The sequence below is a fragment of the Amia ocellicauda genome, chromosome 11 (genome assembly GCF_036373705.1).
Source record: "Amia ocellicauda isolate fAmiCal2 chromosome 11, fAmiCal2.hap1, whole genome shotgun sequence".
In the NCBI taxonomy this organism is placed as follows: domain Eukaryota; kingdom Metazoa; phylum Chordata; class Actinopteri; order Amiiformes; family Amiidae; genus Amia; species Amia ocellicauda.
The window spans coordinates 29875256-29887313 of record NC_089860.1 but is presented as its reverse complement, the minus strand read 5'-3'; the positions used below and the strand labels follow the sequence as shown (position 1 = coordinate 29887313).

The 12058-nt window shown below is 42.0% G+C and overlaps 1 protein-coding gene across 1 annotated transcript; it reads left to right on the top strand.

Moving 5' to 3' along the window:
- The first annotated feature begins 2137 nt into the window (after positions 1-2137).
- On the top strand, positions 2138-5207 carry LOC136763397 (MARCKS-related protein 1-B). Its single transcript, XM_066717375.1, has 2 exons — positions 2138-2469; positions 3701-5207. Exons 1-2 carry the CDS (start codon positions 2386-2388, stop codon positions 4328-4330), a joined length of 714 nt encoding a protein of 237 aa, XP_066573472.1. The 5' UTR covers positions 2138-2385; the 3' UTR covers positions 4331-5207.
- Positions 5208-12058: the final 6851 nt, after the last annotated feature.

The window sequence follows — 12058 nt, the reverse complement described above, 5'->3', positions numbered from 1 at the left end:
GTTTGTAAACTTTCTTATGTTCTTAATGTTTATTTCTGCATAAACTTCCAAATGAACTGAATATTACCTGATATACATAGTGCACTGTCCTTCATGTACTAACTTGCTCTTACACTAGTTAAGTTTCATTTTGTCAGCCTATTTATAAAAGAAGTCTAGCCAGGAGTTCCCCATTTGTTTTCAATTCCTAATTCATAGAAATCCCCAGGTTACATAACCTTATGTAGCTGATGGCAGCCAGCTAACCTTGCTCTAATAAATTAAATAGAACTTACCATCCAGGTAATGTCCTGCTGGGAAATGTACACTCATGAGCTTCCAGTTCAGAATATGAGTTCAAGCTTTTCCCCCCACAAAAGACGTACTTATAGGAAAAGGTTAGAGACGGGATTTTAGAAGGCTACACTGCAAACATCCATAGATTCTCTATCATGAGAAAGAAAGACATTTGTAAGATCCCATAGGCTTTTACTTGTCTCAAAAAACAAAACGAATCTGGTGATTTTTATAACTTGCGTTTAAAATATCAACACACTGTGATAGAGTTAAGGAAGATGTCATGTTGACGATTATACAACAGCAAAACATGAATTTGCAAACTTGCTGGCTTAAAAATAAGTGATTAAGGTGTAGTTTCAGGGTCTGTTTCACTGTACAAAGACCACTTAGTTTCCTTTGCATTTTATTCACTCAACAGGCTTCATCAAACTTCTAACATGGCAGGAAGTTGAAAAAATAAAATGGAAATCAGTAATTGTACAAGAAATTACAGTCTATTCTTGTTCAGTTTACATTACTTACATGTTTTTGATCTAACCACCATTACAGTGTCATATCAGTTGAAGCAGCAAAACGTGTAAGCATTAAAAAGTTTATCTATCAACTTTTTTAAACCATTACAGACCCTAAACCTGCATATGTTTTCCCTTTCTTCTGGAAGATATCTTTAAATATAGAAGATAAGAGGTACCTAAAAAAAGTTATTTACAGTATGGCACTCTGATAACAGAAGTCTGTCAGACACTTAATCCAATCATTTATAATTATATTGTGAACCCAGTGTAACCGATTTTACAAGAGAACGGACAGGAAAAGGCAGACCCCTTTCTCAAAGATACTCCACAGTCCTATCCTCACTGTAGATGGTCCTATATCTCTAAAGGAAACACGATTCAACCAAAAACTGTGAGCACACCCAACAGAGCATAGAGACTGACTGGCTGTGAATGGGACAGTTGTGGCAAGGACAGTTAGCAGGGAAGTGCTACAACCCCCTCTGCAAACCAAGACACACACACACAAGCAACCACTAAAATCACAGTTGTCAGTGTTTTCTAGTAACTCAAAACATTCATTAACAAGAGGTTTTAAAAAAATGGGCTATACACATGTTCACATTGGAAGGGAGCAGTGGACAAAATAAGTTGTATTAAACTTTTAACGACTTTCCATTGTTGAATATTCTGTAAAGTTCCTGACACAGAATTGCATCTTGATACAGCAGTTTTAATAACTAAATGACTAAGGCAAGATCCCCAGATGAGCCACACTCTGTGAACTGAAGTGTTTGGTGATCGCAACACGTGTGGGACGTGCCGGGGTGGGGAGGGAAACACCAGAGCTGTGATTTCTTGGGGCCGGAAAATTGCGCACGCTGGAGGAAGTGCCACGATAACTGTGCATGCTTCATTTTGGATAAAGCTAACCCCTTTCCATTTTGAGATCAAATCCACACACTCAAGCCTTTATTCGTGTGCCCTGTAACCCAGTGAGAGCAGGAGCGCTTTATTTCGGCGTGCTCGCGTCCTGTGTCAAGTCTGGCATCAGCAGGGGGTGCGTGTGCGGGGACAGTTTGCGGACACTTCCCCCCGGGACGGGCTCCTCTCGGCGGAGTGGGGGTCGTGTGGGAGACGCCATCACATCTCCAAAAGAGACGCTCCCTGATTTCGTGAGCCCCGAAAAAGGGCGGAAGGAAAGGAAACCCCCCACCGCTCTCTCCACGCAACTCGACGACCCCTCGGCTGGCTGCTCAATCCCCCCACCGGCCCGGAAGCCCCGCCCCCGAGCGCGGATTGGCCGGTGGCGGCGGGCCACGCCCAGGGGCGGGGCGGGGCTGGTTTTTGAGGCCGCGTTTGAATTGCGCGTCTGTAGACGGGTCTGCGCGCTCGGAGGGTCGGCGTCTCAACCGCGTTCGTCCGGATCTTCTGTTGCTCTGTGTGTGTTTGTCTCCGAGAAAATACCACATCACTGAGGATTTTTTTCTCTTTTCCTTCTTGGCTGCACCACTTCTTTCCCGGGCTGGATTTTTTTTGAAGCCTCACGTTTGAAGTTTTTTTTTTACCATTTTGTTTTTTTTAGTTCTTTATTCATACAAAAGCAGCAGCGATGGGATCCCAGTTGTCCAAGGGAGTGGTGGTGGATGGGAAGGCGGTGGTGACTGACCCTGCCGCGGCAAAGACCAATGGCCAGGTAAGGACCACTTTGATACCCTCATCATCCTCCGCTGCTATTCGTGAGAAAAGGGCTGTTAAACACAAATCTGCGGATCTGGGAAGAACCACGTTGTTTTTTTTAGATGGTGGGAAGACGAAAAACCCAAAGAGACGCGTTTGTGAGAGCCGGGGCTGCTGTCCCTCCATCAATCAGTGTCGTTTGGAGGCCGTTGTTGTTATTATTTGATGTACTGCTGCTACAGTACTCGGTCTGCCCGCTGTTTCTGGGTGCACGGCGTTAGGGGGTCTATGCCCTGCCCTGCCCTGCCCTCCCCCAAAGTCCCTTTCGGTGCTAGACGTGAGCTCTCCATCCCTCCCTCCATCCCTCCCTCCCTGATCCAGCTGTGTTCCCCGCACCTGATGATGAGGCTGCTGGGTCGTTGCTCTGCTGTCGGCGGCTGGTCAGATCGATGCGCCAGAACAAAAGACTCGCAGACGCAACTCGGGTCAGGATCAATAGAGGGAGGGAGGGATTATTTTCGGTGCCCGGCGACTGCAAATGAATGCAAACGGTGGGATTTTGCACATGCGAGTTTTTATTTCTGTGCTCGAAGTTAACGCGGTAGCCTCGGATAATTAATCCACACTGATAATATACCAGTGCGGTTATTAACCCACCCCCTGTGCAAAACGCGCGGGTGTATCGCTGAAATACCAGTTTGGACCGTCTGACGCTCTCTATATATATATATATGTATGAAATAAATGTAATTATGCAATTATATCTATTAAAGTACTTTGTTGGCTCATATTTCAAGAGAAAATATGTACCAGACACTTCACACCTCTAAAATTGGTCAAATCAAATGAAACTGTTTCAACTGCAGTTTCTGCGGGTCATTTTTCCTTCTCATTTATTGGAATGGAAAGTAGATGTATTGTGTGCCAGCCGGCTTCCTGCCCAGCCATTCTGACTGCTTTGTGTAAGAGCAGTGCTGCCGCTCGGTTATTACATGGAGTAACGCTGCCCTCTAGTGGTGAAAGGCGTCGTTTTTCGGAGAATCAAGGCGTGCCCTGTATGAATCGACAACAGCGCCTTCATTTCATACCATCTGGGACTCCGATTGATTTGGCAATGTGGAATTGTGTGTATTTTAATATTTTGAAACAAAGCGAATGTATTTGTTCAACTTAACCGAATAACATCCGTATGGGTGCACAACTGAGACCTAGTTTTTTATGTTCAACGTTTCTCTTTGTGTTTCCAGGAGAATGGGCATGTCAAGACCAACGGAGACGTGTCTGCCAAACCAGACGGTGAAACTGCTGCGACTAACGGAAATGGATCTGCCGAACCCTCAAAGGAGGCCGAGACCGTGGCTGGAGATGCTATTGAACCCGCACCACCGGCCGAAGGTGAAGCTGCCAAGCCTGAGGGGGAGGCGGCTAAGGAGACACCGAAGAAGAAGAAGAAGAAGTTCTCTCTGAAGAACTCCTTCAAGTTTAAGGGTCTTTCTATGAAGAAGAGCAAGAAGAGCACTGGGGAAGCTGCCAAGGAGGATGCCGCCTCTCCATCCGAGGAGCAGACTGAGAAAGCCGAGGAGAACGGCCCCGCCGAAGCCACGGCTGCCGCCAGCGAGGCTAAAGAAGAGTCAACGCCAGATGAGCCAAAGGAGGATGCCGTTGCCACATCTGAGGCCGCCGAGGGACAAGAAACCAAAGCCACCGAAGAGCCTGCAGACAAAACCGAAGAGGCTCCAGCTAAAGTGGAGGAGCAGACACCCGTAGCTGCCGAGGCCAAGCCGGAGACAGAGGAGGCCCGCGCAGAGTCCTCTAAACCAGCGGAGAAGGAGGAGGACAGCTCCACACCCGCACCTTCCGAACAGAAGGAGGAGTGATTGTATTCCAGAACTTTGTGAACTGTTTTTTTTTTTCAAAAATTATATATATATATATATATAAAAAGACTTATTGTGCCACGTTCTTAAAAACAAAACAAAAAAAACACATCAGTTTAACCACAGACTCACTGCCTTGGTAAATTTCTTAATAAGAACAGTTCTACAAAAGATGAAACACCGTAAGAGTGCCAGTTCATTCCATGTGGGGAGTTGGATGTATTGAAACGGATGTGGATTGTAAGTTCATGGGAAGCGGTCAAGATATCAACTGAATATTTTTCTTTCCATAATTTGCAAAAAAACAAATCGCTGCATCCCCCTTTTCCCCCCTTTTTTTAATGGCGTGGCAATCCTATATATTTTATTTTTCTCATCTCCCATGTTCTTGATAATGATGAAAGCAGTGGAAGTGAGACTTCTCCATTTTCAATGACTGTTATATGGAAACAATCCTTTCAAATCTTACCAACTTTTAGAATTCTACATTCCTATGTTTTACCCAAATTTCAAGTATTTTGTGCTGTATAGAGAAACCAAGAAACCTTTTAATGAGAAAAAAAGCTTTTAGTCTTTTTGTTTGTTTACAATGTATTTTTTTTTTCTCTTTTTTTTTTTTTTTTTTTTTTTGTCTGGCTAAAAAACACATTTGAGCTTTCAGAGTCTGCTGTGTTTATATTTCAAATTTAAGGGAGGGAGGGAGGGAGGGGGGTGTAATATGTATAATGTGAGCCTTTATATCTGCTTTTTATTGTCTCTGTAAATAAGTTTTTGGCCAATTTTATTTTTGGTTCTCTTTATTTTGCTAACGTTTAAAGATGTTCATGGTTTTATTGTAACGTTAATAAGGGTAAATAAATGTTGAATCCCTAAGGCATGCTGTGTAACGTCTAATTTAGTCATGTTCTCAAAACCTTTTTGGTTCAATGTTGCGAGCTAGCACAAAAAGAATAAGGTTCATATCCCCATTTCTAGGTTGGACTAATCTCCGGCTGCGGTTTCAGCACAACTAACCTACGACGGCACAATGCAGAGATTATTTCTACTAATTAACAGCCACACATGCGCTTGTATTGTGGCAGTCAGCTCATCCATTCATCCCAGGGGCTGCAGTGTTGACTTTTTTTTTTTTTTTTTTTTTAGATGTATAAATCAGAGGATCTCGTAAATCCTGAATTATACCCAGTCAGGCTAACTGGCTTCGGGGACGTGGAGGGTTCTGCTTCATGGAAGCATGGGTTGTTCATTTTAGTCTGTCCTGAGCTGAGGCCCAAAGTGGTTTAATGGATCCCGTGTAGAATTCCTCCTCCAGATATATGGTGTCTGCTAGAAACCTGATGCTCTGCTATAACCTGAGTGACGCAGGTCTGAATAAGTTGCTAATCCACCAGAGCGCCCAGATTCACTTGGCAATATAAGATGTACTGAATTGCGACTAGTGACTAGGACAGTGCCAAGAAGTGAAAATGGAGTATGCATTTTACTCAGACAGTTGAATTTCTTGACAAATCTTTTCCCTCCAGTAATGTTTTGAAAAACGAACTTCAAAAAGTGAAGATTTTTTTTTCTTCCCCCCCCCGGCTTATATTGTGCAGTCCCTTTTATGAAGTTGGTGGTGGCCGGCCACAGTGACTATCTCTTGGCACCGCTGCAAGACTGCCAGGCCATGGATTTTTAGCCATTTATTGTGCACAATCAAAAGGTTCATTCAGTGTGCACGGTCTCAATCATGTGACCAGTATTTGATCAGAGCATATGATCGCAGTTCCTCTGTTTCTATTCCACTTCCAGAAACCATTATTAGTGATGAGTGAGCACTGCCTTGAATGTGTGTACATGACTTCACACCACGGGTGCAGAGCATTTTAGTGGGTTAACTAGACTGTTCCAGAAAGGACCTCAAGCGTGGACAGGTAAACCAAAACAACTAAACAATAAGTTTGGTGTCCCTTAATCTGTAATGTCTGCTGTTCTTTTTCAGCCTGGGATGAGTTCCCACTGGAGGATAGAGGGGTGACCGGGGCATGTAGGCAAGAGCAATTGCATTGGAGATGCACGAGCACTGTTTTGCATCACCATTGTTATTGTTGCTATTAATATTCATGTACTTGGCTGATGCCTTTTGTGCAGTATGCATGAAATAAAGGAACTAAAAAGTTTCATAGTGTAGACTGGTTTAACTTGAAATGCAGAAGGCAATATCAACATGGGAGGAGTTACACAGTGGAGCAAAAGACAGCAACTATAACATTGTATGGAAGATTACAGTATGCATGGATACTGAGCATGTGGGACTGAAACCGAGAAGCTGGCTTGTGTGAAGAAGTGCTGCCCTGGTGCTTTGCTGCAAAGCACAGAACAAGTTCCCTCAGTCTCCAGGTGCAGTCAGTGCAGGTGAGTACAGGCCTGATCACTGTCCTCAGGCTGGGCTCTGGAGAAGAAGCAGCCCAGATAACTCCAACAGAAACAGTGGCCCAGTGCAGTACGCTTAAGGCTGGAGGCCACCCCTAATGAGCAAACCCCTGTAGAGCAGTTTCTTGAGGCCTGTGCTACTCCCTGCACCAAGATTACAGTCAACACTTCCACCCCTCACACATCACCGAGATGCCTGTTAGGTGCCCTCCACCCTCCATTTGCTGTCGTCCAGCCAAGGGTGGAGATCTAGGTGGAGAACCCCAAAATTAAACTGAAAGCAAAGGCAAGTCCTGATAATAAGAAGTCCATCTGACCTGTTACACAGTGTTTTTTGTGTAAACCTCCCAAATGAATGTGAAAGCACCCCTGTAGGGGGGTTATTGTGAGACAACATTCCAGTGCATTGTTACCTCCTGAGCTGCTTCACTGTAGTACCGTTACACAATCTGAGTCATGGCCTAACCATTAACATGCTAATGAATCCTCAGGGTAAGGAGGGGCCCTTGCCATTCACAGATTTGTCCCAAAAGCATTTCATATGAATGCGTCTTAGAACACTTGACAATTGTCCCCGCTGGAGCTGGCCCCTCTGACTGAGTCACTTCCCACACAACACTCAGTGATTACTCTGCAAGTCAATACACCTCTTTTCCCCATTGTGCAGTTGAGAAGCAGTGTATGAAGTGTGTGATACCTATGCAAAACGTTCAGTGGGCAGGAAACACCCTCTTGTCTTCTGGCTACTTGGCTTGGAGGTCCCTTACCTTGCCCTGAACCTCACTGAAGTATTTCTGGGCTTTTGAAACTTTGTAATAAAGTTAGAGATATGCCACTAGGCAAGTCTCTTGACAAGCATTAATCCACAACATGGTTTATCAGAGAATGTCATTTCATTATTCATCTTCTCCCTGTTAAGTTACAGTAGAAGAAAGTATTTCATCACTTTGCTGATAACAATTTGATCAAATGCAAGAAGCACTTTTTTATTGTTTATAGAATGTCTGTCATCCTGTGGATCTTTTTTTGAGCGAATTTGGCACGGTGGTATTTTACCACGCACATATAAAACCACAGCAGCCCAAAACCCACCCGCAGAGGACGGTGAGAACTCGCTCTAGAACGTAATGTGCTTGGTAGATAAGAAGGAGCCCTAAATGTTGCATTTCAGACCACTTGAGCAATTCCAGCTGTGAACACGCTAATGTGCAAACACAGTGTCTGGGGAAGTGTGTCACTGTGCACTGTGCACTCTGCAGAAGTGCAAAGGTAAATCTATACATCCTGCTTTGCAATGTTTGCTTAATAGCGTATATATCTTCCTATGCCTCATGAAGCCATTGTTATTGTGAGACCTTAGAGCAGTCCTGAACACACTATGTGGGAATGTGTCAGACTCTGTGTGGAAAAAGTGTTGGGACTAGACAGGCTGACATATAGATGGATAGTTAGATTGATAGATTCGGTTAGAATGACTGTGTATAAATGTGAGAAATATGTCTTTAGCCGTGACAATGTTGAGTGATGTATAAAATTACACTTGTCAAAATGCAAATGGGAGTGGGGTATGGAGTTAATGATTCAACCATAAGCACTGCAAATATTGATACACCAGACAAGGGTTGGTCCAGACAACTGAGAACAGGGACTGAGATTTGGAATTGCAATGTATACAACTGCTACAGGGTAGGACTGGATTGTTGCGTTATTTTAGTTCTAGATACATCTAAAATAAAAAGATAAAAACATGTTCTCTAAATCTCCCTTTTCAAGATTGTTTTTTAATTGAGATATCCATTTTGAACGGACATACTTGTAAATTAAAATAGGATTGTTCTAAAGCTAATAAAGTATAACAAACTAAAAAATAACATAAAATACAAGACAACAGTTTCGTGAATATGTGCACTAATGGGAGTCAGACTGAGGGATTACCACTGTTCGGGTGAAATGTTACAGGGATTCCCGGAAGCAAATACAGAATCAATTAAAGGGGAACATTTCCAAGACTGGTGGGCCACAGACAGTTATGTTTATATAAATACACCTTAATCACCATAGTATAGGTAAAATCTCCTTGAAATGTTTCTAGTGTTTCAGAAAAAAATGGAAAATGGAGGGAAAAATCTGGTGCATGATCAACATGTGACCTACTTTACAGTCATTATCAAGCACATCTATTGCTCCTTTCTGAAGAAATTACAAATAAGCAATTGCACAATATTCACATGCAAGAAGAAGGCTTTTATTTACTGAAGGGGAGGGAGTTCATTTTTAATTACTTACAATCTAATCAGTTTTCAGAATGTTTTCATTTCAGAATGGGAGTGTCTCCAAAAGCAAGAGCATGTGTTTAGAGATTAAAAAACACCTAGAAGAAGACCAAATACAGATGGGAGGATGAATTCCTAAACTTTGCAGGTGAGACATGGAAAAGAGAAGCTATAGATCAAAACAAGTGGAGACGCCTTTGGGGAAGCCTTCATCCAGCAGTGGATCGATATAGGCTGATGATAATTATATCCTGTAACATAAATGTAATTTATTTGATGGAGCTGCCATAAACAGGTTGTCTATACTACACTATAGAGAGCCGTTTCGGGTGTTGTACAGGGAAAGTGTGGTTGAATTGTTTGAGCAATGATAACAGGCTGTGTGTTTGGTGTTGTGGTAACAGGTGCTGTATTGCTATGCACTCAACTCATTGTTTTATAATCGCACAAAACTAATATCTGACAAAGGTGTTTTCCAAAAGTGTGATCTGATAACATCAAGTTCTTCTTTTGACAAATACGGTATAGCTTAATTAATATTTTGCAAGGCTAAGTAAAATCAGTGTGTTATCATATTGAAATGTTAATTTATATAGATAGATAGAGAAAGAGAGATATATTTAGATACATAATTGAAGTGTGTGTGTGTGTATACATATATACACACACACAACTGAATCTAATTTCAAGTTTCAAGTTTCAAAGTCATGTATAGTTTCCACCAGTGAAGTCTGCAATACACAGATTGCCCAGAATAGAAAACGAGCCCCACAACAATCCTCTTGGCATTCATTTTTCTGAATCACTTTCTTGCAATACAATACATACAAAATCCTCAAATGACCCTGACAAATATTGACAAATATTTCTACATGAAAACACTCATTTCCAAGGTCTTTATGTAAAATTAAATTTAAAAGTATTTCAATTGTAAATTCACAATCTCTCTGGGAATAACATTTGTGTGGAACAGAATCAACACCCCCACCCCAGTCCTGAAAAACAGAACTACTGACTTTTGCTCTCACTTAAAGCTAAAATCTCATCCAGAAAAACAATAAGCTAATAATACTAAACTTTCTAAGATGCAGTCTAGCACATTCTAATAAGCCATTTGTGTTCCCTGATTAAGTACAGAGATAAAATTGAAAATTACCCCACAGAAGGGCAATTTATGTAACATAAACATAACATACATTGAAGTTCAGTGAACTGAGGCAGTTTAAGGTTGTGGTGCAATCAAATCCCAATTACCCAGGACAAGAAGTCCCCAGCACTTTGTTTTGTGGTCTAGATATTCATAAACATCTCAAAGCCCTGTCCCCCTCTGCCAATAAAACACTGAGTCCTAGCTTGACTTGGATTTAGCAAATTGGTCTCCTGCCCCACGATGCCCTTTAAAAGTGAACTGAGTAGAAATACAAGGAGAAGAAGGCAGTGCTGATTGTTTTAAACACATTTTAAGTTCCTTAATTACAGGAATTACCTGATCCCAAATGGCTTCAACTTCTCTATGTTCTGCCTCCACAAAAACTGCTTTGGTTGCGTCATTTTTACCAAAGACAATTCTTCAGACTGTTTAACCCACCACACACCCCACACCTTCATAGGTTTAAAATACAGTATCAATGTACTTTAGCTGTAAAAAGGCATTCTTTTCTACACATGGGTAGTATTGAATCAGCTGCAATTTTAAATGTACTAAGTGTAAAGTTTTAAATGGTTATCATCCAGGTTGTGAATCAGTCACACAGACCTTAAACTGCAATGTACAGTGAGCACCTCCTATACAGCAGGGAGTTACAGCACGGGGAAGAAGTCTTTTTCATTGTCACCCATTCGATTAAACTGTTCCTACCCCAGCCTGTGCCGCTAAGATGATACAGACCAGACGTGTATATTAGACATTTGAAGCAAAGCATGCAGTTCAGGGCACAGAACCTGCTCTAGTGCAGCTCACACTTCCTGTGGTGAAATTCTGCATTTCACAGCCTCGGGCCCCTTACAGTAGATCTCGCATCTCCAGGATTACAGACTTGCACAGAAACAGTGTAATCTGGTGGCTTTAATTGGTCAGAGAGGAAGCTGATTAAATGTGCATGATTTGGCACTTCTCTGTTTAAGCTACTTTTCAGAGCTGGGGTCTCTAGGTCCACATTTAAAGAGAAAGCAACACAGTGTTTGCTTTATATCTGATATCCAGAACGATAATAATCATAAGCTTCCATCTACCTTTCACATCACTGACTGGTAATGTGGCACATCTCTCTAATCTTGCCTTTAAATGTTGCCTAGGAGTTTGAAGTCCCCAAGCTGTGGCAGCATAAAGTTTTAATATCTGCATCAAGGTCAAGGAGTCAAGATATTACCCAGCCAAATCAACATAGGCCTTCATTCATTAACATTACATGACTGAAAGCTTGTCAAATCAATCTCTCAGTTCATCTACTACTAAATTATTGCATAAATATGAGTGGTCTGAAAATTATAATAGTGCACTCAAAAGTGGTCTCTGGATTGGAAACTGACCCACAGTCTCAAGTTTAGATGCATTTGTGTCTACAGAAGAGATGCAATAGTGTGGACCAGCTCCACACAGTACCACAGAAAAAATATTTTCTTGAAGTAGACCTCTTATCCGATTTTATAACCTTTGCCAGTTTCTAAATGCTGACAACAGAGTTTTGCTTTCTAACCAACAGAAACAAAGAAACAAATAATGTTACTTAAAATATATATAAATAAATGTATTATTCGCTGAAACAAATATGCTTCTGGCTGCAGTGCAGTTTCAAAAGACAATTTCCACTATAAAACTTTTTGAACAGGAGAAGCCCAGCGCCCACTTGTCAGTCTTAAAAGTGTCGGCTGAGAGTTGCGAGTGTTGGCTGTATTTACAGCCCTGCAGTTCAATGTTGTGACAGGATGCTGGAGACTGAGGTGCTAACATGTGTCTTGCAGGAACACGGAGGAGCAGTGTCTTTTTTTACTTCCCTTTACTGAAACGACCAGCATGTTTCATATTTTAAAATAGCCTCCAGAC